Below are 27,747 nucleotides of genomic sequence, written 5' to 3' on the forward strand. Positions count from 1 at the left end.
CCACCTACTACCATACCCCGTGCAAAGGCACTTAAATCTTTTGTCTTGCCCATTCACCCTCTGAATGGCACAACAATCCATGTCTCAATTGTCTCAAGGCTTAAGAATCCTTCTTTAACCTGTCTCCTCCCCTTCATCTACACTGATTGAAGTGGATTTAACAAGTGACATTAATAAGGGATAATAGCTGGTCAGTCTATATCATGGAAAGAGCAGGTGTTCATAATGTTTTGTACACTCAGCAGCCTTTGCATTCATGATGTTACTTGGCCAGGCATTTTTTGTATATCTTTTTTCGTATGCATGTTTTTCTATACAGTACACTCCAGTGATTTTCACAGTATTACAGAGCGTACAATATGGTTAAATTTTACAATTAATTCCTGCTTCTCATCTAAAATGTGTTTTCTCTGAACTCTTTGAAAAGTGTGTGTGTTTGCGTTGTGTATTGACTGTGACATTGTGTACCTGTTCTTTGCATGTACTGTCACACAGTATATGGTACCACTCTATACATGCCTGTGTGTTTGAACACATGCCTGTGTGTTTGCAAGTGCCTGACAGTGTGTGTCTGCTTCCCCGTATGCCCTCCTTTAGGAGAAGTCCTCAGCCTCAGCGTTGGGGGCGCAGCCTGCCTTAGTCTTGGCCCCGTTCCCATTGCAACCAAGCCCGTTTTCCACTCTAGGGTTGATGTAGCTCTTCTTCCTGGCCTGGTTCTGGTTGTTCGCTCCGTCTACAGGGTCGTAAACCACTACCATGGAGGTATCCATGCGGGACAGGGTGTACATGCTGCTCTGGCGGGCCGGGTGGAGGCGTGTGGCTCTCAGCTCCAGCTCGTCATAGCTGGACACCTGGATGAAGGGGCACCAGCGAACGCCCTCTTGAAGCCGGCCCGGAACCTGGGGAAGTAGGGGCGAATAGAGAGGGGGGCGGGGGGTGTGGAGGTGGGGTGGGGGGAGAGATGGGTCGAGAATGACTACGGATTTTGCGAACGGGATAGTGTTCAAGAGCACGCTGTTGTGAAATGTTTTGCAATGGAAAAGGAAAATCTGTGTTCTTATTGGACGAGTTCAAGTAGCACAGTACCTGTGTCATTACGTTTCAAAACACAATCCAGGTTTTCATATGATGATCTGATTTTCATAAGACAGGAGTAAACAAATTACATTCCAATTTATACAGTGCACTGAGGTTGGAGAATTGTATAATGACATAAAACATCAAAAAGCACACAGACAAACAAATAAACAATCAAACAGGAAACTAAATCTAATCGACTGCAACACACACAGCCCTGCGTCTTCCATCAATTTAAAGTCAGCTAATGACCCAGATAATAAACAATAAATACATACTTAAAACTATACAGTACATAAATAAATACATAAAATAAAAAAAATGTATATGAGGATAGAGTCCTGTCCAGGGGTGTACTTCAAGCTGCCTCACACTACTGAAACAGGAGATAGCCAAAATGGCCCATAGGTCAGGAGCCTAGGACAAGGCTTACTTAAAATGGCCAATAATTATTTAATTATATGTTTTTTTTTATATATATACTGTACATCATGAAGGGGGCAAAGCAACCACACGTTGTCACACAGCACATCCTTCCTGAATAGTCTGATTGTGTTGATGGTAAGAGTGCTATGTGCTTTAGATAATTGCCTGCGTGTACTAAGTGCACTGGGGCTAGCATGAATCAACGCTCAGACTACAGATTCAGAGTGCTGAAGCTTCTTCAAGGAGGTCTCGCCCTTTGTTTAATATGCTTATGAGATATCCGAGGCCGGGCAAAGGAAAGACTAAGGCATAAAGCTTGCCATGCTCTTTTCATGCCATTAGGATTAATCAACCATAGAAATACAGCTACGTGTGTGGTGTGTGCATGTGAATGTGCGTGTGTGTGTACACGCAGTGAAGCTGAGAGGGTCTTATAGGCCTACACCTGACGCATACCTCCAGGTTCTGTACCTGCATTGTTCCTGTTTGCAGAAAAGAATGAGTCACACAGGTACTGAACTACCCACATAAGCACTGAGGGGTTTAAAGAACATGTTCAAAAGCATACAATGGTAACCAATTTAAATCATGCTTTAAATTTCTCAATGATGTCCTTGAAGTAGCTTTACTTTCAATCCTTAGTCCTAAAATACCTAATATGGTATTTTGTCTGCATTTTCATGAGGGCATGAAAATCACATAAGGACATGTTATCAGGGTTGCCATAGCCTGGACCTTTGTTGAAGCACATCCCTCTTGTGCTCTGTTCAGAGGATTACACGATATTCAAATAGGACATAAGTTTGAGACCCTTATGCACATTAGTTACAATGGGACAAGAATGTTCTTCAAGGATTTTTATGAACCTATACAGAGGCAGGCCAACAGCATAAATATAATTTCCATGCACTTTTCAACTATCGACCATGAAAATATAGCTACATGGGTATGTGTGTGTGTGTGTGTTTGTGTGTGTGTGTGCCTGCGTGCACGTGTGCCTACCTGTGCATGCACATGTGTGTGTACACTACCAGTCAAAAGTTTGGACACATCGAGAATAATAGTGAAGACATCAAAACTATGAAATAAAACATATGGAATCATGTAGTAACCAAAAAAAGTGTTAAACAAATCAAAATATATTTTATATTTGAGATTCTTCAAAGTAGCCACCCTTTGCCTTGATGACAGCTTTGCACACTCTTGGCATTTTCTCAACCAGCTTCATGAGCTAGTCACCTGGAATGCATTTCAATTAACAGGAGTGCCTTCCTAAAAAGTTAATTTGTGGAATTTCTTTCCTTCTTAATGCGTTGAGCCAATCAGTTGTGTTGTGACAAGGTAGGGGGTATACAGAAGATAGCCCTATTTGGTAAAAGACCAAGTCCATATTATGGCAAGAACAGCTCAAATAAGCAAAGAGAAAACGACAGTCCATAATTACTTTAAGACATGAAGGTCAGTCAATCTGAAAAATGTCAAGAACTTGAAAGTTTCTTCAAGTGCAGTCGCAAAAACCATCAAGCGCTATAATGAAACTGGCTCTCATGAGGACCGCCACAGGAATGGAAGACCCAGAGTTACCTCTGCTGCAGAGGATAAGTTTATTAGAGTTACCAGCCTCAGAAATTGCAGCCAAAATAAATGCTTCACAGAGTTCAAATAACTGACACATCTCAACACCAACTGTTCAGAGGAGACTGTGTGAATCACGCTTTCATGGTCGAATTGCTGCAAAGAAACCACTACTAAAGGACACCAATAAGAAGAAGAGACTTGGATGGGCCAAGAAACACGAGCAATGGACATTAGACCGGTGGAAATGTGTCCTTTGGTCTGGAGTCCAAATTTGAGATTTTTGGTTCCAGCCGCGTGTCTTTGTGAGACGCGGTGTGGGTGAACAAATGACCTCCACATATGTATTTCCCACCGTAAAGCATGGAGGAGGAGGTGTTATGGTGTGGGAGTGCTTTGCTGGTGACACTGTCTGTGATTTTAGAATTCAAGGCACACATAACCAGCATGGCTACCACAGCATTCTGCAGCGATACGCCATCCCATCTGGTTTGGGCTTAGTGGGACTATCATTTGTTTTTCAACAGGACAATGACCCATCACCCCTCCAGGCTGTGTAAAGGGCTATTTTACCAAGAAGGAGAGTGATGGAGTGCTGCATCAGATGACCTGGCTCCACAATCCCCCCAACCTCAATCCAATTGAGATGGTTTTGGGATGAGTCTGACTGCAGAGTGAAGGGGAAAAGCAGCCAACAAGTGCTCAGCATATGTTGGAACTACTTTAAGACTGTTGGAAAAGCATTCCAGGTGAAGCTGGTTGAGAGAATGCCAAGAGTGTGCAAAGCTGTCATCAAGGCAAAGGGTGGCTACTTTGAAGAATCTCAAATATAAAATATAATTTGATTTGTTTTTTGGTTACTACATGATTCCATATGTGTTATTTCATAGTTTTGATGTCTTCACTATTATTCTACAATATAGAAAATAGTAAAAAATAGTAAAAAATAAAGAACAATCCTTGAATGAGTAGGTGTGTACAAACTTTTGACTGGTACTATACAGTGGGGGAAAAAAGTATTAGTAGCCACAACTGTGCAAGTTCCCACTTAAAAAGATGAGAGAGGTGTATTTTATCATAGGACACCCAACTATGACAGACAAATTGAGAAAAAAAAACCAGAAAATCACATTGTAGGATTTAATGAATTTATTTGAAATTATGGTGGAAAAAGTATTTGGTAACTACAAACAAGCAAGATTTTGGCTCTCAAGACCGTAATCTTCTTTAAGAGGCCCGTCCTCCACGCTACCGTATTAATGGCACCTGTTTGAACTTGTTATCAGAAAAAGACACCTGTCACAACCTCAAACAGTCACACTCCAAACTCACTATGGTCAAGACCAAAGAGCTGTAAAGGACAAGAAACAAAATGTAGACCTGCACCAGGCTGGGAAGACTGAATCTGCAATAGGTAAGCAGCTTGGTTTGAAGAAATCAACGGTGGGAGAATATTAGGAAATGGAAGACATACAAGACCACTGATAATCTCCCGATCTGGGGCTCCACGCAAGATCTCATCGTGGGGTAAAATGATCACAAGAACGGTGAGAAAAATCCAGAACACAGGGGACCTAGTGAATGACCTGCAGAGAGCTGGGACCAAAGTAACAAAGCCTACATCAGTAAACAACTCGCCAGGGACTCAAATCCTGCATTGCCAGACGGTCCCCCCTGCTTAAGCCAGTACATGTCAGGCCCGGCTGAAGTTTGCTAGAGTGCATTTGGATGATCCAGAAGAGGATTGGGAGAATGTATATGGTTAGATGAAACCAAAATATAACTTTTTGGTAAAAAACTCTACTCATCGTGTTGGAGGACAAAGAATGCTGAGTTGCATCAAAGAACACCATACCTATGTGAAGCATGGGGGTGGAAACTTCATGCTTTGGGGCTGTTTTTTCTGCAAAGGGACCAGGACCGACTGATCCGTGTAAAGGAAAGAATGAATGGGGCCATGACGGGAGATTTTGAGTGAAAACCCCCTCATCAGCAAGGGATTGAAGATGAAACGAGTGGGGTTTTAGGAATGACAATGATCCCAAACACACCTCCCGGAACGAAGGAGTGGCTTCGTAAGAAGCATTTCAGTCCTGGGGTGGCCTTACCAGTCTCCAGATCTCAACCCCATAGAAAATCTTTGGAGGGAGTTGAAAGTGGTTGCCCAGTGACAGCCCCAAAACATCACTGCTCTAGAGGAGATCTGCATGGAGGAATGGGCCAAAATACCAGCAACAGTGTGTGAAAACCTTGTGAAGACTTACAGAAAACGTTTGACCTGTGTCATTGCTAACAAGGGGTATATAACAAAGTATTGAGAAACTTTGTTATTGACAAATACTTATTTTTAAAATTGCAAATAAATTATAAAAAATCCTACAATGTGATTTTCTGGAATTTTTTTTCATTTTTTGTCATAGGACATGTACCTATGATGAAAATTACAGGCCTCATCTTTTTAAGTGGGAGAACTTGCACAATTGGTGGCTGACTAAATACTTTTTTTCCCCACTATATGTGCCTCCGCCTGTGCATGCCTGTGCCTGCTCCCATTTCTGCTTGCCTGCCTGTCTGCCTGTGTGTCTGAGTGCACATGTGTATATTCTCCTTACCTGCTGTTGAGGCAGCAGTATATGATGGGGTTGTACATGGTGGAGCTCATGGCCAACCACAGCACTGACAGGTAGAACTGCTGAATGGACTTCCACCTCATCAGAGCCTTGTTGAGGCCTGTCACGATGAAGTAGACGTGGTACGGCAGCCAGCAGAGGGCGAAGGTCACCACCACAATGATCATCATCTTGACCACCTGGAGGTGAGGGAGGGAGGTCGGGGGTATGAGATAACATTAGTTCAATTCTCGTTCAACCCAGTGAGGCAAGCTGTCTGGACACTGTGTGGCGTCTGCTGATAAAGAGGCAAATTCTCCTGCCACACTATCAGCCAGACAAATGGAGCTAATTAGCCTGTAAAGTGCACTCTGCAGTTATTTTTCTGTGGAGAGCAGAGAGAGGTGTCTCTCCTTCATTTGGAGAAGGGAAATTAAGCTTTAGCCTGCGGTTTCCTACTTCCACATCACCTAGCTGCATTGGCTTTAATGTGTGTGTGTGTGTGTGTGTGTGTGTGTGTGTGTGTGTGTGTGTGTGTGTGTGTGTGTGTGTGTGTGCTTTAATGAGCCTGGTAGGAGCTCTGACTAGCTGGAGTGTATATGAGTAAACTTATATGCTACAGTGATCAAAGAGAATAGGCCAGGCTAAGGGAACATGTGCATTAGAAGTGCATCAGAGAGAAAAAGCCCTGTCTCTGTGTCTGCTCTTTGCACTTTTCAAAACTAAAATGTATGTTACTGTATATCAAAGTTGTGGTTAGATATCAAAATGCCTTTCTTGCTTAAAAAAACACTCCAGATCCAGTTCCTTTGATCAAAGACGAAGCAAAATACAATTTTAACGCCACACACACTGGCCATTTAAACCTTAATTTTCTTCAAGGAGAAACTGGTGTCAAAAACACAGTTTCTGAAAGACACATCAACAACTACAGCACGGTTGAAATGGGAAGAAGTGAACTCCAGCTTTCAGTCTCTTATCACCAGTTGGTGGTGTTCTGTAGTCAGCACCACAGTCCCTGAAGTATTTCAGAGACTGAAGACGTTTCTCAGGGTCGATTGTCTTCATAGTAAGGGGTGATCTTTGCTCCAGGTGGGCGTCAAATCCGACAGGCAGGAGAGAATAACAGAGCTTCTTTTTATGTGTATCGCGCACGCATGTGTGTGTGCGTGTATGTCTGTGTGTGTCCACTGCGGAAAGACTGCTATTATGATTGCACATCTCTCTTCTCCTCAAAAGGACCCGTGGCCCCCAAAGATTAAAGAAACGGAAGCTGACCATTCGGCCTACCGAGAGACTGGCAGGAAAAGCTGAGAAAAGACTTCCGCTCCTTTTGTCTTCTTTGATCTTAGCTACCCTTTGAATCCCCAGGACATGGCTTATCTTCTGAAGAGAGAGCTTGGATTTGTCCCAAATGGCACCATATTCCCTATATAGCGCACTGCTTTTGACCAGAGCCCTTTGGGTTAGGTTAAATAGGGAGCAATTTGGGACGAAGCCCTTAGCTTTGTGTAGTTAGGCTGCACAATTGTGTGGATGCTAGATGGTGGTAGGAGTTGTTATCGCAAAAGCAAATATGGTCATGTTCAAGGTTGAGTGGACTTGTTAAAAAACGGAATAACAGCAAGGAACATCTACACCTAAAGACTTACTGGATCAGTGTTAATGCAAAATAGACGGATGAGCAAATGTCACTGTCAAATCAAAAAGAATACTGAAAACTGTTCAATATCAAAAGCATATAGGTAGAAAGATAGGTAGATTTCCTGAATAAAGCAATCTTCCCACGTCCTGTCGCATTGTGGATACAGGTAGCGCACACACTCTCTCTCTCTCTCTTTCTACCTTGTCTCTCTCTCTCTCTCTCTCTCTCTCTCTCTCTCTCTCTCTCTCTCTCTCTGACAGCATCAAGTGGACGGCGGACGGTGGACGAGCATGGGAAAAGAGTCGGCTGTCTTCTCACGGTGGATGATTCAACAGAAGGGATTTTCATAGAAGCTCAGAAGACCAAAGTTCAGAGCGCTCCACACGACTGAGCCCAGACAGGCAGAGAGCAAAATAACAAAAATAAGTGGAGGAAAACAAGTTCACGGATGCCTGCGCAATAATTGAAACAAGGCAAGACAATCTTATATTTCTCATGTCCATGACGTGGAACAGTACAGTCGTGGTCAAAAGTTTTGAGAATGACACAAGTATTGGTCTTCACAAAGTCTGATGCTTCAGTGTTTTTAGATATTTTTGTCAGATGTTACTATGGTATACTGAAGTATAATTACAAGCATTCCATAAGTGTCAAAGGCTTTTATTGACAATTACATAAAGTTTATGCAAAGAGTCAATATTTGCAGTGTTGACCCTTCTTTTTCAAGACCTCTGCAATCCGCCCTGGCATGCTGTCAATTAACTTCTGGGCCACATCCTGACTGATGGCAGCCCATTCTTGCATAATCAATGCTTGGAGTTTGTCAGAATTTGTGGGGTTTTGTTTGTCCACCCGCCTCTTGAGGATTGACCACAAGTTCTCAATGGGATTAAGGATTGGGGAGTTTCTTAGCCATGAACCCAAACTGTCTATGTTTTGTTCCCCGAGCCACTTAGTTATCACTTTTGCCTTATGGCAAGGTGCTCCATCATGCTGGAAAAGGCATTGTTCGTCACCAATCTGTTCTTGGATGGTTGGGAGAAGTTGCTCTCGGAGGATGTGTTGGTACCATTCTTTATTCATGACTGTGTTCTTAGGCAAAATTGTGAGTGAGCCCACTCCCTTGGCTGAGAAGCAACCCCACACATGAATGGTCTCAGGATGCTTTACTGTTGGCATGACACAGGACTGATGGTAGTGCTCACCTTGTCTTCTCCAGACAAGCTTTTTTCCGGATGCCCCAAACAATCGGAAAGGGGATTCATCAGAGAAAATGACTTTACCCCAGTCCTCAGCAGTCCAATCCCTGTGCCTTTTGCAGAATATCAGTCTGTCCCTGTACTCCTGAGTGGCGCAGTGGTCTAAGGCACTGCATCGCAGTGCTAACTGTGCCACTAGAGATCCTGGTTCGAATCCAGGCTCTGTCGCAGCCGGCCGCGACCGGGAGACTCATGGGCGGCGCACAATTCGCCCAGCGTCGTCCAGGGTAGGGGAGGGAATGGCCGACAGGGATGTAGCTCAGTTGATAGAGCATGGCGTTTGCAACGCCAGGGTTGTGGGTTCGATTCCCACGGGGGGCCAGTATAAAAAATAAAAAATAACTGTAAGTCGCTCTGGATAAGAGCGTCTGCTAAATGACTAAAATGTAAATGTCCCTGATGTTTTTCCTGGAGAGAAGTGGCTTCCTCGCTACCCTTCTTGACAGCAGGCCATCCTCCAAAAGTCTTCGCCTCACTATGTGTGCAGATACATTCACACCTGCCTGCTGCCATTCCTGAGCAAGCTCTGCACTGGTGGTGCCCCGATCCCGCAGCTGAATAAACTTTAGGAGATGGTCCTGGCACTTGCTGGACTTTCTTGGGCGCCCTGAAGCCTTCTTCACAACAATTGAACCTCTCTCCTTGAAGTTCTTGATGATCCGTTAAATGGTTTATTTAGGTGCAATCTTACTAGCAGCATTATCCTTGCCTGTGAAGCCCTTTTTGTGCAACGCAATGATGACGGCACGTGTTTCCTTGCAGGTAACCATGGTTTACAGAGGAAGAACAATGATTTCAAGCACCACCCTCCTTTTAAAGCTTCCAGTCTGTTATTCTAACTCAATCAGCATGACAGAGTGATCTCCAGCCTTGTCCTCATCAACACTCTCACCTGTGTTAACGTGAGAATCACTGACATGATGTCAGCTGGTCCTTTTGTGGCAGGGCTGAAATGCAGTGGAAATATTTTTTTGGGATTAAGTTCATTTTCATGGCAAAGAGGGACTTTGCAATTAATTGCAATTCATCTGATCACTCTTCATAACATTCTGGAGTATATGCAAATTGACATCATAAAAACTGAGGCAGCAGACTTTGTGAACATTTATATTTGTGTCATTCTCAAAACTTTTGACCACGGCTGTACTTGTTTTCTTTCTGTCCTTGATTGAGCTTGTGTGGCTTGATGGAGCCATTGGAACCAATGGCATAATTCCAAAGGTGCAAACCCTACCCGGCACTCCAGGCAATGCCCAATCAAACTCTCAAAGTATTTCAGTGAAAACAAATGCTATTCAAACCCAGGTCTGGCTGGCATATCGACGGTATTGTACAAAAGGACAGTACATGGAATGTGTTGTTTTCAGTGTTTCTTGGGAGAATAAGGAAGCCATACTAGCATACCTAGTCAAATGCCAGTCATTGTCCGTGGCTACATGAGGTCATGTCCTATAATAACCAATAGAAACAATGGTCAGGTAGTCAACATGTCACAGACAAATTTGGTGTCGGCTTCTTTAAGGCAACACACTCCTTAAAGAAGTGTTTCCACTTAAATATCAGGAAATATATATATATAGATAAATAGACTCAATTATTTTCTCCTTCTTTTCCATGTCAGTAAGTGGAGATAAAAATGGAGGGGGGTTGTTCTCTGACAAGGAGAAAGGACATTTACTTGCTAGAGGACACTTGTTGCTAAAATTGCTCAAATGAATAGACAGCTCAACAAAACAAAAGCCTGTGGGTGGGAGAAAACTAGAGAGGTCACAGAATGTGTTAGTAACACTACTGCTGGGCTGGTTAGCTGGATGCGGTCTTTAGCATGACTTGGGGGGGACTAGAGCAGTCACATAATGTGTTTGTTTGTAACCCTACTGCTGGGCTGGTTAGCTGGGGCAATATGGATTCTGTCTGTCTGCGTTAAGTGGGTTGGTTCCCTGTTATTCAACTGTACGCTATGAAAATAAAGAGCTAGGGGATCTATCGACCACTGGGTAAAAGAGACACAGACACAGTCACAGCAACAAACACATGCAAACGCACACACACACACAAATGCGAATGCATACAAATGTGCACGCATGCGGACACAGACACACACAAAGACACACACAGCAGCTCAAAACTAAATGGAAAGTACAATATAACCCACAACCAGCTGAATGAACCACGAATCATTAATCACAATGACTATCCTAGTAAAAAGCAAATGAACTGGCATCTCGCTCAACACTTGAGCACACACATTGAAGAGCAGGGGAGCTAGAGACTCAAAAACAAGTGAGAGTAAATACAACCTGCAAGCCTGCGGAGCTATCAAGAATGGATCAGGTATGCATTCATTCATAGGGAGAGCAGTGGGATGTATTTACTCATAAGTGCCACTCGCCGTAGGGTGGCAGGGAAGGAGCGATGGGTCCCGCAGAAAGAGTAACTGTCTGATTAGGTAGGTGATGAGGTGGGTTGATTATGCCCAATTGTTGCCCTCCCCATTTACGCAATCTGAAGCAACCGCCTGCTGTCAGCAATCACTAGTGTTGGTGGTGACTCAGTTATCTGGACCGTATGACCCCTTGCAGGCAGGCACACACACACACACACACACACACACACTGCCCCATACAGGGTTTTCTCTCTGCTAGACCTGGGTTCAAATAGTATTTGTTTACTTTCAAATAGAGCACTTCAGGTGCACTTGTTTGAGCTTGAGCCTTGTACAATGGAACCAATGGAGTAGTCCCAAACACCGCCCATCTCATGGCACTCCAACTATGATTCAACCAGTGTGTGCACTTCTAATGGCCTCTATTGCTGCCTCCAGAACTCTGATGAAAATGTTCGGAAATAGTGTTTAATGGTCCGTTTTCCATGCAATTCTCTCTCAAGGAAGAGACTTTGTGGTTTTAGGGTCCACTGATTGCGAGTTCAAAAACAATACCAACCTCATCACTGTAAGCTGGGTAAGTTAAAGGGTGTTTTCAAACCTCAAAAAGGAGACTTCTGTTGAGATAAGCACTTTCCAGGCCATCTGTTTTGTAGAGTTTAGAAAACTCTTAAGAGAGGAATGTTCAGTGCAGTCTATTTTCTTGTTTTTCTTTCCTTCGCACATAAGAGAACTAAGAGTCATTATTTAATTTAATTAAGAAAATAAAATGGCCAACTCTCCTTCCCTGAGGCCTTCAATAGCAACTGACCAATTTTGTATTTTTGCTTTCAAAGGCTGATTTGTTCAAAGAAAAAACTGAACTGAAAAATGCTCTTTCAAAAACGTCTATGCAACTGATGTGAAAGACTGTACAGTACTTTCTGCTCTTCGAGTGACGTTGTGACAGACATTTATGAATGTGGCATGCTGATTACAGCTTCAAGCAAATAGGAGAAAATAGCAACTTTTAGAAAAACATACTGTATGTCAAACAAATGTACTGTTTAAAGTGGGGTCAATTCATTTCCAAGACAAGTCCTGGTGAGGACAAGAAATCCTTCAAAAGCCCAAAACAAAAACAGTGTATTTAATTCACCCTGGCTCAACCCAAATAAGCTACAAATCCTTTGAATTCAGTCCTACAGAACACCTACTGATTTGAATATATAGTCTACTCAAATAACCAGAGAATATATGAATACATATTTATACACCCAGAAGCTACACTGAATACAGTCTGTCTAGCCTCTCTTTTTATTATTTTATTGTCAATATTACCATATCATGCCCTCAAGACTTCACATTTCACAATAACCACTTGGAAGCAGATAGAAAACAATGCTGATTTAAACTAACACCGGGGGAGAAACCTTGTTTTATAAATACTGAATGTTAATGATCATTTACATGTGGGTAATGGATATTGAATTATTCAGTAAGAGAGCTGAACGGTCTTGGGGCAAGTCGTCCCTGACATCAGATTGATATTGCATCGTAATGCCGGTAAGTGACTAACAATAAGTTAGACTAGAGGAAAACAGGAGTATGTAGCGCGACTGACAATGATGAGAGAGAGAAATAGCAAGAGAAAAAGAGAGAGGTACAGAAAGAGCATTTTAAAGTTTTGTGGTGGAAGCATCATGTTATGGGTATGCTTGTCACCGGCAAAGTGAGTTTCAGGATCAAAAGAAAAATTAAAGGAGCAAAGCCCAGGTAAAAAGTTAGAGGAAACCCTGCCTCAGTCTTCTGAATATCTAACCCTGGGATAGTTTTATTCTTCTGTGGAACAAATACATTTTTCAGGCCAAAGACACACCAGAATGGCTTTCCAATAGGTGTTTAGTGTTCCTAAATGATCCAGCTTCAGTCCTGACTTAAATCTGCCTGAAAATCTGAGACAAGACTAGAATATTGCTGTCCATCAATGATTCCCAACCGAATGTACTGAGTTTAAGCAATGTTGACAAAAATAATGGATATATGTTGCCCTAAGAGTTGTGCAAAGTTGGTAGAAAGGCAGCAAAATGTGAAGACTGTGCAACGGGTGTTTAGAATTTTGCTAGGCACATTATACAGTGAGGGAAAAAAGTATTTGATCCCCTGCTGATTTTGTACGTTTGCCCACTGACAAAGAAATGATCAGTCTATAATTTTAATTGTAGGTTTATTTGAACAGAGAGAGACAGAATAACAACAACAAAATCCAGAAAAACGCATGTCAAAAATGTTAGAAATTGATTTGCATTTTAATGAGGGAAATAAGTATTTGACCCCCTCTCAATCAGAAAGATTTCTGGCTCCCAGGTGTCTTTTATACAGTTAATGAGCTGAGATTAGGAGCACACTCTTAAAGGGAGTGTTCCTAATCTCAGCTTGTAACCTGTATAAAAGACACCTGTCCACAGAAGCAATCAATCAATCAGATTCCAAACTCTCTACCATGGCCAAGACCAAAGAGCTCTCCAAGGATGTCAGGGACAAGATTGTAGACCTACACAAGGCTGGAATGGGCTACAAGACCATCGTCAAGCAGCTTGGTGAGAAGGTGACAACAGTTGGTGCGATTATTCGCAAATGGAAGAAACACAAAAGAACTGTCAATCTCCCTCGGCCTGGGGCTCCATGCAAGTTCTCACCTCGTGGAGTTGCAATGATCATGAGAACGGTGAGGAATCAGCCCAGAACTACACGGGAGGATCTTGTCAATTATCTCAAGGCAGCTGGGCCCACAGTCACCAAGAAAACAATTGGTAACACACTACGCCGTGAAGGACTGAAATCCTGCAGCGCCCGCAAGGTCTCCCTGCTCAAGAAAGCACATACACATGCCCGTCTGAAGTTTGCCAACGAACATCTGAATGATTCAGAGGAGAACTGGGTGAAAGTGTTGTGGTCAGATGAGACCAAAATGGAGCTCTTTGGCATCAACTCAACTCGCCGTGTTTGGAGGAGGAGGAATGCTGCCTATGACCCCAAGAACACCATACCCACCGTCAAACATGGAGGTGGAAACATTATGCTTTGGGGGTGTTTTTCTGCTATGGAGACAGGACAACTTCACCGCATCAAAGGGACGATGGACGGGGCCATGTACCGTCAAATCTTGGGTGAGAACCTCCTTCCCTCAGCCAGGGCATTGAAAATGGGTCGTGGATGGGTATTCCAGCATGACAATGACCCAAAACACACGGCCAAAGCAACAAAGGAGTGGCTCAAGAAGAAGCACATTAAGGTCCTGGAGTGGCCTAGCCAGTCTCCAGACCTTAATCCCATAGAAAATCTGTGGAGGGAGCTGAAGGTTCTAGTTGCCAAACGTCAGCCTCGAAACCTTAATGACTTGGAGAAGATCTGCAAAGAGGAGTGGGACAAAATCCCTCCTGAGATGTGTGCAAACCTGGTGGCCAACTACAAGAAACATCTGACCTCTGTGATTGCCAACAAGGGTTTTGCCACCAAGTATTAAGTCATGTTTTGCAGAGGGGTCAAATACTTATTTCCCTCATTAAAATGTGAATCAATTTATAACATTTTTGACATGCGTTTTTCTGGATTTTTTTGTTGTTATTCTGTCTCTCACTGTTCAAATAAACCTACCATTAAAATTATAGACTGATCATGTCTTTGTCAGTGGGCAAACGTACAAAATCAGCAGGGGATCAAATACTTTTTTCCCTCACTGTATAGGGAATAGTGTGCCATTTGGGATGCAGACACAGTCAGACTGGGAGGATTACACCTGCTGCTCCTGCCCTCCTATCTGCCCAGTTCAGAAGGAGCCTTTGTATCACACGTGTGTACCATGGGGATTACCACACAGTCTTATTGGATTTTTTAAAGGCTAAAATCCAGGTCTCCCCAGGTAATCCATCTATCCACCACCCACATGTCAACAGCAACATGCATCCAACCGTTTTCAAATCCTTCTTCGCTGACAGACACTCTGAATTGATAATGCCTCGAGCGACTCCACTCTATACCCAGATGGGGTAATGGATTCGCAGGTGTCATTACGAGGCATTTGTCCAAAACCTAATGTCATTTTTCCCAGAGATAGAGCTTTTGTATGTACGCCACCAGACAGGGACCAAATATAACCTGGAGTTCCAGGCCTGGTCTGCACAGTGGAGATTCAAGCAACAAAAGGAGATGCAAGCCTCCTCCAACGTCATTTCAGTTGAATGGAGATGACGGGAGATAATATTGATGAATGTCAGGGAATTATTACATTTACATTTTAGTCATTTAGCAGACGCTCTTATCCAGAGCAACTTACAGTTAGTGAGTGCATACATTATTTTTTTATTTTTCATACTGGCCCCCCGTGGGAATCGAACCCACAACCCTGGCGTTGCAAACGCCATGCTCTACCAACTGAGCTACATCCCTGCCGGCCATTCCCTCCCCTACCCTGGACGACGCTGGAACAATTGTGCGCCGCCCCATGGGTCTTATATAATTATGGCTTTTATAGCTATTACATTTCTCCTGGCACCCTTCCGACCTGTGCTCACATTAATAATAACCTGTCCATCTCACTTCGCTGAGAAAGCGAGAAAGATCAATTAGGCTGCTGGCAACCTGAGACTCAAGATTAGCATTTCATTCACTGTATATACCGTTCACCTTTCTCATGTCCTAGCGATGGCGATGGAATGCCCCTAAAAACAAAGGCCCACAACAAGACGGTAGCACACCCACTTGGTTTGCTATATAACTGAGGGATGATAAACAAAAATATGACAGAGTAGGCCTGTCAAAAGATGTCCATTCAGGGACCCTATTGGAAGATCTTGAACTCTCATGCATATTACCTGTACCAATGCCTATTATCTGTACCACTCCCTTTCAATGGTAGAACACACGAACAGCCTCTCGTGTCTGCTGAGGTAAATTAAGTAGGCTTCCACTGCAGCACTCCACCAATCAGGCCTTTATGGTAGAGTGGCCAGACAGAAGCAACTCCTCAGTAAAAGGCACATGACAGCCCGCTTGGTGTTTGCCAAAAGGCACCTAAAGGACTCTCGGAACATAAGAAAAAATATTATCTGGTCTGAAATCTTTGGCCTGAATGCCAAGTATCACGTCTGGAGGAAACCTGGCACCATCCCTACAGTGAAGCATGGTGGTGGCAGCATCATGCTGTGGGGATGTTTATCAGCGGCAGGGACTGGGAGACTAGTTAGGATCGAGGGAAAGATGAGCGGAGCAAAGTACAGAGACATCCTTGATGAAAACCTTCTCCAGAGCGTTCAGGACCTCAGACTGGGAAGAAGGTTCACCTTCCAACAGGACAACGACCCTAAGCACACAGCCAAGACAACACAGGACAAGTCTCTGAATGACAAGTATCTAGCTTCGGGACAAGTCTCTGAATGTCTTTGAGTGCCCCAGCCAGAACCCGGACTTCAACCCGATCTAACATCTCTGGAGAGACCTGAAAATAGCTGTGCAGCAACACTCCCCATCCAACCTGACAGAGCTTGAGAGGACCTGCAGAGAAGAATGGGAGAAACTCCCCAAATACATGTATGCCAAGCTTTTAGTGTCATACCCAAGAATACTCGAGGCTAATACTTATGTAAATGTAATATTTCCGTTTTTTATAAATTTGCTTTATAATGAAGGGGTATTGTGTGTAGATTGATGTAAGGCTGCAACGTAACAAAATGTGGAAAAAGTCAAGGGGTCTGAATACTTTCTGAATGCACTGTATCTGCCAGGCATGCAGAGATGCGTGTCGCCACCTGGGTGTCAGAAGGGAGAAGGAAAAAAAGTAGTTGAGTGTCATCTGCATAGCAATGATAGGAGAGACTAAGTGACTTGGTGTATAGAGAGAAAACGAGAGGGCCTAGGCCCGAGCCCTGGGGGACACCAGCAGTGAGAGTACGTGGTGCAGACACAGATCCTCTCCACGTCACCAGGTAGGATGCAATCCAAGAGAGTGCAGAGCCTGAGACGGCCGGGCCTGAGAGGGTGGAGAGGAGGATCTGATGGTTCACTGTGTCGAAGGCAGCAGATAGATCTAGGAGGATGAGAACAGAGGAGAGAGAGCCTCTGTGACACTGAGAACAGCAGTCTCGGTTGAGTGACCCATCTTGAAGCCTGCTGTTTAGGGTCGAGAAGATCGTTCTAAGAGAGATAGCAAGAGAGTTGGTCAGAGACAGCATGCTCAAGTGTTTTGAAAAGAAATGAAAGAAGGGATACTGGTCTGTAGTTTTTGACGTCAGAGGAGTGGAGTGTTGGTTTCTTGAGGAAGGGAGTGAATCGGGCCATTTTGAAGTCCAAGGGGACGCAGCCAGTGGTCAAAGATGAGTTGATAGCGAAGTGAGGAATGTGAGGTCTCCAGAGATGATCTGGAGAAGAGAGGAGGATATGGGGTCGAGCGGGCATGTTGTCAGGTGGCCGGACCACACTAGTCACAGGATTTAATCTGGAGAGAGAGGGGAGAACGAGGTCAAGGCATATGGTAGTTCTGTGTGAGTGGGACCAGTGGACTCAATAGGCTGAGTGAATGAAGAGCGGATGTCGTAAACCTTCTTTTCAAAGTGGTTGACAAAGTCGTCCGCAAAGAGGGAGGAGGGAGGGGTTGGAGGATTAAGGAGGGAGGAGAAGGTGGAAAATAGTTTCCTAGGGTTTGAGGCAGAAGCTTGACATTTAGAGTGATAGAAAGTGGCCTTAGCAGTGGATACAGAGGAAGAAAAGGTAGAGTGGAGGGAGTGAAAGGTTGATAGGTCCTCCGGAAGTTTAGTTTTCCTCCATTTTCGCTCAGCTTCCCGCAGCCCTGTTCAGTAAGCTCACAATGAGTCACTCAACCACAGAGCAGGAGGGGAGGGCCGAGCCAGCCGTAAGGAAAGGGGACAATGCGAGTTATAGGATGCGGAAAGGAAGGAGAGTAGGGTCGAAGAGGCAGAATCAGGAGACAGGAGGGAGAAGGACTTAGCAGAAGGGAGAGCTGATTGGATAGAAGAGGAGAGAGTATTGGGAGATAGAAAGCGAAGATAGCGATGGCGCATGACCATCTGGGTAGGGGCTGATTGGCTAGGGTTGGAGGAAAGGGACACAGAAAAGGAAACAAAGTAGTGATCAGAGACCTGGAGGGGGATTGCAGTGAGATTAGTAGGCGAACAGCCTCTAGTAAAGATGAGGTCAAGCGTATTACCTGCCTTGTGAATGGGAGGGGACAGGGAAAGGGTGAGGTCAGAAGAGGCAAGGAGGGGAAAGAGAGAGTTGGAAAGAAATTAATCGAAGGTAGACGTCGGGAGGTTGAAGTCGCCAAGTACGAAGAGCTGTGAGCCATTGTCAGAAAATTAGCTTATCAAGGTGTCAAGCTCATTGAGGAACTCTCTAAGGACATCTGGTGGGCGATAGATGACAACAATGTTAACCTTGAGTGCACAAGTGACAGTGACAGCATGGCATTCAAATGAGGAGATGGACAGGTGAGCGAAAAGAGAAAACCTCCACTTAGGAGAAATGACTAGATGCTCTTGGAGTATGAGAGAAAACGTAGTCACATGAAGAGAGAGTAGCTGGAGTAGCAGTGTTCTCTGTGTGGATCCATGTCTCCGTCAGGGCCAAAAAGTCAAGGGACTGCAGGGCAGCATAGGTGGAGATAAACTTTGACCGCAGATCGGCAGAGACCAGCCAAGGGTGGGGTGCATCTGTAAAGCTTACAGGGAGAGGAGCGGACAGGTATAAAAAACACACACATAGTTGCCAAAGCTACAAAAGAGAAAAATGAGATAATCTGAAAAGAACTAGGTAAGATACTAAGGTGAGAGACTGGTGTGGAGCCTTCCTCTCTTTCCTACCTTGAATAACTCTGCAGAACAACTCGGCAGAACCGTCTTTGTTTCGGCAACGTTCTTTGTTTTGTGACGAGCTCGCCGGTTTCAGCTGCCACTGAGAAAACAGGGGAGACTGAAGTACTAATACTAATTGCTAATTGCCTTGAAAAGGTGAAGCGCACGCCTCCCGGTCAGTACTAATTGCCTAGGAGAGGAGAAACCCCTCCCCGTCCAATACAACCACTGATTCGCAAAACAACAACAGTCACAAATTGCCCTGCCCCTTAGTCCTGGTTGATGTGAAAACAATCATCTGCAATTTAATAGCAGTCAGCAGTTAACACACCGAGTAGGCTACTGGGAAGACAGGCAGCACTTAAAGTAGATGGCCCTAACTAGCAAAAATACAGTACTAGACAACAACATATAAAGACAAAAATTATACTTATCAATCCTGGAGATATCAGGAGTCCTCTAGCTATAGAATGACACGGAATAGAGGAATAGAGGAAAAATGATGAGGAGGGTGAATAGGGTGATTGAATTTAGAACAATAGTGTAATGATGAAGAATTGTGAACCCCAAGAAAGAAGCTACAAGGAGGCAGCCAAGCCAAGATCGCATTGTCTTCCTTCTCAGTATCGTGCACCATGCTCTAAATAACTCAACTGGCTAGTTGTTTAGAGAAGTGTGGGTTGTACATTGATCCTGCTGCCCTGTTGGATAGAGCGAAGCCGTTTCCGTTCACTCGCTTCATATTTCACCCAATCACTTCTGATCGGATGTTTCGGTCTAATCATTTAGATTACTGCAGCCTCCTGTTAGCCTGCTACTATGATAAATCAATAGGTGAGGACGTTTGCTAGCAGCTATCAATGTGAATTACTGTACGTCTAACAAGCGAAGTGAGAGTAGGGAAAGAAGAAGAAACGCTGATGCGCATTCTGACTGAGTGACAGCAAACTTGTCTGCCAGCTTGTCCTCCAAGTTTGGAAGACAAGACACACAGACACAGTCACACACACACCTCCGCACGCTGCTCCTAATCTGCAGCTTTTCTGTTCTATAAACCTGCAGATAGGTATTTTGCCAACATCTATTTAGGCATAATAAAACATTTTACATTTTTACATTTTAGTCATTTAGCAGACGCTCTTATCCAGAGCGACTTACAGTTAGTGCATACATTATTTATTTATTATTTTTTTCATACTGGCCCCATTCACGAGTATCAACTGTTCATTTATGGATACGATTACGAATCCGAGTATTGTTTCCCCCTTTAGCCTACATATCAGGGGAGAACAATTTTTTTTAAATTACGTGTGAAAAATTATTTCAGTTTTTAAATGCATCAACATAGACATGTTAATATGAAGGAGAGTTGTGTAGCCTATTCAATATGTAGGCTAAAGGGGGAAACAATTTTTTTAAAATTACGTGTGAAAAATTATTTCAGTTTTTAAACGCATCAACATAGACATTTTAATATGAAGGAGAGTTGTGTAGCCTATTCAGTTCAGTCAGTCAGCATCAGTGATTTGTATTTTCCTGCAACGGCACAGGAATGTCCCTGTCTGTGTGTGTGTGTGTGTGTGTGTGTGTGTGTGCAGTGTGCAAATATGTCTACACTTTGTGTAGCCGTTAGCGATGATGCTAATGATAAACTACTTCTTGTGGAGATGGAAAGGCTTTCCCAAAATCTTCTCAATTAAATGTTAACTACGAAGTGGCCTACGCATACCTGCTAGAATGATATCATGATGATTTGCATCAATCTAATGGCCATTTGTTTTGCAAACTCATGCAAAACACACCCAAAATCTAAATGTCTTCTATTTTTCCCAGACCTCAAAATTGGCCCCTGATGTGGTTTAAGCATTGTTGTGGACATAAAACATCAAATTGTTGTTTTTCTATTTAAAAAGTGTGGTTTTGAGAGTGAAAACCTACAAAAAACGGGGAAGAAATTAAACCTGGAAAAACTAAGTGGAGAAAACGGAATTTGGGAAAATACATAGATCTTATAGGGGCCTATGCATGCTATGCTCAGTTAACTTGTGTGTGCCCCTTGGGTTTAAAGGTGCTAAGAGGGAAGGGGTTCCCCTTTTCCGGCCAGTGGGTCCCTCTTCCCACTGATCTCCCTCCAGCCTAGAGAGGACTTCACTGTCATCCAAATACGTTGTGAAGAAATGTAGTTGATTTATATAAAACGTCAACAATGCCTCATTGTCTTCTGTGCTCTATTATTACAGTTTGCACATACTGTGGTATCCTAGTAGCAGAGTGTATAAAAGTGTAGTAGTCCAAGTGTAGTTATTTCCGATTAAATGTGTGATCTAACTGCCGCACAGTCCAAAGTAATAAGGTTGATATAGTAATAAAGTTGACAAAGTAATCAGACCAATTATTATATGGTTTATCCAGAGGTATTGTTCTGATACATAGAAAGATATTTTCACATACAATAGCCTAGCCTGGTGCTCCAGTCCGTTCGTGTTTTAGCCAACTTCACACTCCATCTCTCTTGTCTCTATGGTCTGTAGAGTGTGGACACTCTAGTGCCTCCAGTCCAATCCTTATCACTCATATTGATTCCCAGTGGAGGTGCATCGCCCATTTTTCCTGTCGGCCTAAGGTTATTTATCCAGCAGAGCTCCCACTTTAAAAGGGGCAATCTGGAATTGGTACATACATGTTTTAACTCAAATGGATGGCCAGTTCTTCATCTATGAATTTGACAGTGGTTACATTTATCCAGCCCCATACCTTAGCTGTTTAGCAAAATAGTGGCATGGTGCCAGCTTTGTTGTTGTTTGAATCCCAGATTGCCCCTTTAAGGAGCCTCTTAATCTTACTGCCAGGATGGACAGGGCCCGACCTACCCACTGTTGTCGATACTGAATCCCATTTGCACAGGCTTCTAAGGGACAAAATGGGTCAAAATCCAAAGCAAAATGTAATCTGTTATATGGAGTGTGTACCGAGATTTTGGGCCAGTTTCCAATTAACTCTGCCCAGGCTGCGTTTCCAGTTTCTGTTTAACACGACTACTTTCTTAGGAAGCAAGTTTTATTCTCAAAACCAGAAAACAACACTGATAAGTCACCTGTTCTGACTGTCTGAGTATGCCTGTGACTCACAGAGTAGACAGTCCGGAGAGTATATCCAAGTGTTGACTTTTCACATCGGTACGAGATGGAGGGCCAAGCTCACAGTGCCTCAGGAGGCCATTAGCATTCAGAGCTAGCGCTTCATGTCAAAAAGCCACTATGTCAAAAAAACAGGGTCGATGGAGGAACGGCGACCACAAGTCAGAAAAAACTAACGTCTCAAATTCGTTTTTCATAGACTTAAAGGTCTGTGCTGTGTTTTGGCGATCAGTTTGTGTTGATAGGTTTTTGTCTGCAGAGATTGACTAATGTGCTGGATTAGGTGACCCAGACTGTAACGTAATAGTTATTGTGAACGTCAAAACACATAAAGACACAGTAAATCCTCCATTATCTTGTTATAAACACACTCCGAGTTTGTCCCCATAGTACAGTATGTGTGTAGTATGTGTGTTTTGATGTATTGTATGTCCCCGTAGTACACTAACCCTCAGCCAACTCACTTTAGTGATCTTTGGGCACTTTGAATATACAGTCAAAAACCCATTACACAATAATCAATCTCTCTGTCTGTGAAAATCCTAGTGGATGGCTTATATAGCATCGCTACTGCCTTAAAGTTCCTGAGACCTGAAGCGCTGTCACCCCAGAACCAGAGATGCCTTTTCTGGGTCAGTGGTACTGACAGAGCTTCGTAAGTACGTCGTGATGTTGTGTCGTGGGTTACAGTGCCTTGCAAAAGTATTCATCCCCCTTGGCATTTTTCCTATTTTGTTGCATTACAACCTGTAATTTAAATGGATTTTTATTTGGATTTCATGTAATGGACATACACAAAATAGTCCAAATTGGTGAAGTGAAATGAAAAAAAAAAATAATGGAAAAGTGGTGTGTGCATATGTATTCACCCCCTTTGCTATGAAGCCCCTAAATAAGATCTGGTGCAACCAATTAACTTCAGAAGTCACATAATTAGTTAAATAAAGTCCACCTGTGTGCAATCTAAGTGTCACATGATCTGTCACATGATCTCAGTGTATATATACACCTGTTCTGAAAGGCCCCAGAGTCTGCAACACCCCTACGCAAGGGGCACCACCAAGCAAGCGGCACCATGAAGACCAAGGAGCTCTCCAAACAGGACAGGGACAAAGTTGTGGAGAAGTACAGATCAGGGTTGGGTTATAAAAAAATATCTGAAACTTTGAACATCCCACTGAGCACCATTAAATCCATTATTAAAAAATTGAAAGAATATGGCACCACAACAAACCTGTCAAGAGAGGGCCGCCCACCAAAACTCACGGACCAGGCAAGGAGGGCATTAATCAGAGAGGCAACAAAGAGACCAAAGATAACCCTGAAGGAGCTGCAAAGCACCACAGCGGAGATTGGAGTATCTGTCCATAGGACCACTTTAAACTGTACACTCCACAGAGCTGGGATTTATGGAAGAATGGCCTGAAAAAAGCCATTGCTTAAAGAAAAAAATAAGCAAACACGTTTGGTGTTCGCCAAAAGGCATGTGGGAGACTCCCCAAACATATGGAAGAAGGTACTCTGGTCAGATGAGACTAAAATTGAGCTTTTTGGCCAACAAGGAAAACGCTATGTCTGGCGCAAACCCAACACCTCTCATCAGCCTGAAAACACCATCCCCACAGTGAAGCATGGTGGTGGCAGCATCATGCTGTGGGGATGTTTTTCATCGGCAGGGACTGGGAAACAGGTCAGAATTGATACAGGGAAATTCTTGAGGGAAACCTGTTTCAGTCTTGTAGAGATTTGAGACTGGGACGGAGGTTCACCTTCCAGCAGGACAATGCTAAGCATACTGCTAAAGCAACACTCGAGTGGTTTAAGGGGAAACATTTAAATGTCTTGGAATGGCCTAGTCAAAGCCCAGACCTCAATCCAATTGAGAATCTGTGGTATGACTTAAAGATTGCTGTACACCAGCGGAACCCATCCAACTTTAAGGAGCTGGAACAGTTTTGCCTTGAAGAATGGGCAAAAATCCCAATGGCTAGATGTGCCAAGCTTATAGAGACATATCCCAAGAGACTTGCAGCTGTAATTGCTGCAAAAGGTGGCTCGACAAAGTATTGACTTTGGGGGGGTGAATAGTTATGCATGCTCAAGTTCTGTTTTTTTGTCTTATTTCTTGTTTGTTTCACACAAAAAAATATTTTGCATCTTCAAAGTGGTAGGCATGTTGTGTAAATCAAATGATACAACCCCCCCAAAAATCAATTTTAATTCCAGGTTGTAAGGCAACAAAATAGGAAAAATGCCAAGGGGGGTGAATACTTTTGCAAGCCACTGTATAATCCCAGGTCTGCTCTGGATTTACCTTCCTCTTGGCCCAGAGCTGGCTGTGGTAGTTGTCAGATGAATCCCCCGGGATCTCTCCCCCCCACAGCGTCACCCCGACGATGGTGTAGGTGATGCCCATTACCATTAGGGGCAGCAGGTAGACCAGTATCATCACAATGATATGAAACCTGGGCACGACAGGGAGAAGAAGAAAACCAGAATGTAAACAAAGATGATTGATTAGAAACAACAATGAGCAAAATGGCACTGGCCCATTTTTTTTATGTAGACAGAGAAGTAAGGGATGAGAGGAGGGACAAAAATAAGAGTGAGGTAAACTAGAGCAGTTCAAATCTCAGAGAGAGAGAGAGAGAGAGAGAGAGAGAGAGAGAGAGAGAGAGAGAGAGAGAGAGAGAGAGAGAGAGAGAGAGAGAACCAGTGTGCACTTCCAGAGAGAAGAAAAGCAGATGGGAAGAGAGAAGAGCCTACTGTAGGTGCTGGTAGGATGACATGTTTATACTGTAACACAACAAAAGGAGTGTGGTGAGATAACACATTGACTTGTGGAGAGAGGAGTGAAAAGAAGGGCTATGCTAAGCTGGCCTAGAGCGGGCAAGCTAATCATCTCTATCTCAACTGGTACAGTCACATCTTTCCATTGTCACAGCCAATGTGTGATGAGCGCTCTGGCAGAATATGGCTGCCGTAATGCATCATAATGCTGCCATAATGCAACCCTGAAGAAGGCCACGAGCTGAAATAACAATAAATATGCTTTTTTATGGACTTCCACTGTCGTCAAAGAGTTGCTAAATATCCTCCTCACTTTAGTTTGCTCCTCAATTCATGCACCTTGGTTGGAGAGCGAGGTAGCGGCAGTTTTCCCATAATACATAAGCTGCCACAAACTGTAACCATGTAAATCTGAGTGAAATAAAGAGGCTTATGATGATGAAAGAGGCTTAGGGTGATAGAATTGTCTCATATGAAATAGTCGTATAGAAGTCTAGAATGAGATGGCCTGGTACAATGTACCGCTACCAGCATGGGGTTCAAATCTGGCCTACTGCTCTTTCAGCAATCTCTCTCCTACCTTTCACCTCTATCTCTCTCTATCCAATAAACATACAAAATACTTTAAAGATATATACTATATATTTTTTTTAAGGCTTGAAGGAGGCTAGTCTACAAAGGAGGCTACTGGGCTAAAGGTGTCGTTACTCACATGAAGGGGTCGTCCTCCTTGCGGGGCCAGGCCACGTAGCAGATGGTCCGGCGGGGCAGGATGCGGATGGTGGAGTAGAAGCAGAGGGGGAAGGCCAGCACCACGGCCAGTGCCCAGATACACATGATCACCACCTTGGTGGCCGTGGCCGACAGCCGGGGCTTCAGAGGGTGGATAATGGCCATGTACCTGCAGGGGTCAAGATGTCGAAACGGGGTCAAAGGTCAAACATAAGAAAAGGGAAAGGGTGATACCTAGTCAGTTGTACAACTGAATGCATTCAACTGAAATGTGTCTTCCGCATTTAACCCAACCCCTCTGAACCAGAGGAAGTCCTCTCTTTCAGGGTGTGTGGAGTCAAGGAATGAATTGGAAGTCCCATTCATGAATTTAGTTTTTGTAGTGGCAAATTACATAAATGAATGTGTGAATGTTATTTTAAATTTTTGACATGCAATTTGAATTATTTAAGTCTATTCCTGTACTGAATTGAGCAGGAATTGACTGCAACCTTGCTCCTGTCTTTGTCTCCTGTGTTTCCAAAACACAAAGACGTTCAGAAATCCACTTGTGGTCTGGCGGTTTCTATTATAACATGGATTAATTCATATCAAACAAGAGGCTTTTTGGACAAAGCCACGGACAAAGCTGAAACAATGGATCGTCCAAATTAGTAGGAGATTACTCTGAACACGCTGTAAGCCTGGGGACACACTTTATTATGCTGCTATGTCCTCTGGTTTGTCTCACTTTATGACTGTCCATTACTGAGAGCCACGGCTTGTTGATGCTAATGATAATTAGCATCTCCTTTCCTTGAATGAAGCGCCTCGCTAACAGACAAGTTCCCCTCCGGACTCTGTTTCTGATAACTTTCAGAGCCTTGGCTGCCATCTCAATGGCGGTCGGAAATCCCCCAAAGAGCCGTCGCCAGAGAGCAGTCCGTGCAGTCCCTCAACTCATCTGTAATCACTTGGCATTTAGTCTGAGTGGCACTTGGGCTTCAGTAGCAGTACAGGTGAATGAAGTGTGTGTGTGTGTGTGTGTGTGTGTGCTGTGCTACAGGTTGATTAAAAGAGCCAAACCACACAGGGGGCTGCTCTTTCAGGGCTTCATTGTATTTCATCACAGAAATCTCATTATGGTGTTTTCCTGAGGTCCTTTTCTTAGGTGAGGTAAAAAGTACCACAAAGCAATACCCAAGGGCAGACAAGACCAAAATAGATACTTGCAATGAGGCATTTCGTCATTTCTTTAGGCATAAAAGGGGTAAAGGGTATAAGTAATGCATGGGAAGGGTAGAGGGTGAAAATACTGCATTAGCCTACACATCAGTCTTCCAAAATGTGTTACTCTCCCTTCGCATTAGCAATGAACGAATTTGAGCATTCCATTCATTAAAGGCCCAGTGCAGTCAAAAACGTGATTTTCCTGTGTTTGATATTAATTTCCACACTATGAGGTTGGAATAATACTGTGAAATTGTGAAAATTATGATAATGACCTTTAAGTGTAAGAGCTGTTTGAAAAGACCGCCTGAAATCAGCCTGGTTTGGTGGGATGGAGTTTTGGTCTGCCTGGTGACACCAGCTATCTGCCAATAAAAGCTAACTTGCTTGATAAATTGGTCTTTGCTAGGAAGCTATTCTTGTTTCTTCTTGACCATTTTAATTGAAAATAATTGTTACCCAAAAATTATTTGATATTGAGATAAAAATGTCTGCATTGGATCTTTAACAATTCTCAGAGTTGTAACTTGCATAGTCTCAGCCGGTAACATCAGTTATGTGGTACTGCGCCTAACATTACCATCTAAGAATAACGAAGAATAATGAAGTGAGGGACTTGCTTGAAGAGTGTCAACTACCAACAATGGTACATCTAATCAGTCCCATCTCAAAACAATACACTCGCTGACAGACTGGCACCTCTTGTCACACTCTTCCCGCCAAACGTGTGTGTGTGGGAGGATGTCTTGCCGTTTTTATCAAAGGTGTGTGTGTAGGAGTCTTTCCTGAAGTGTTGTTCACACAGGAAATGTGTTTTACTTCCACAGGAAATAGGGATGGAGGGGTGGAAGGGGGGCACATTCTGCCTTTAATAGAAGGGGGGCACATTTACGGTTGGCCACCACATTGCAACCCTGTGACATTTCCAAGGCGACAGACTGTCTGGATTACGCTGCGCATCAGTTCAGCCATGCAACAAGTAGGACTGGAGGTTATGTGTTTCAATCTGGGTCAAGTCTATGTTCTCTTGTCCTCTTGTTCTTTTTATCTCTGGCCTT

At 43.6% G+C, this 27,747-nt stretch overlaps 1 protein-coding gene across 1 annotated transcript in view; it reads right to left on the minus strand.

The window, feature by feature from the left end:
• Window positions 1-497: 497 nt before the first annotated feature.
• LOC121564680 (neuromedin-K receptor) overlaps window positions 498-27,747 on the minus strand; it is a 31,624-nt gene continuing 4,374 nt past the window's right edge. The window contains 5 exon segments of the mRNA XM_045216154.1: window positions 498-871; window positions 874-899; window positions 5,691-5,887; window positions 24,273-24,423; window positions 25,461-25,649. Coding sequence (XP_045072089.1) covers window positions 594-871; window positions 874-899; window positions 5,691-5,887; window positions 24,273-24,423; window positions 25,461-25,649 — 841 coding nt within the window. The 3' untranslated portion in view covers window positions 498-593.

The sequence above is a fragment of the Coregonus clupeaformis genome, unplaced genomic scaffold (genome assembly GCF_020615455.1).
Source record: "Coregonus clupeaformis isolate EN_2021a unplaced genomic scaffold, ASM2061545v1 scaf0623, whole genome shotgun sequence".
NCBI classification, from domain to species: domain Eukaryota; kingdom Metazoa; phylum Chordata; class Actinopteri; order Salmoniformes; family Salmonidae; genus Coregonus; species Coregonus clupeaformis.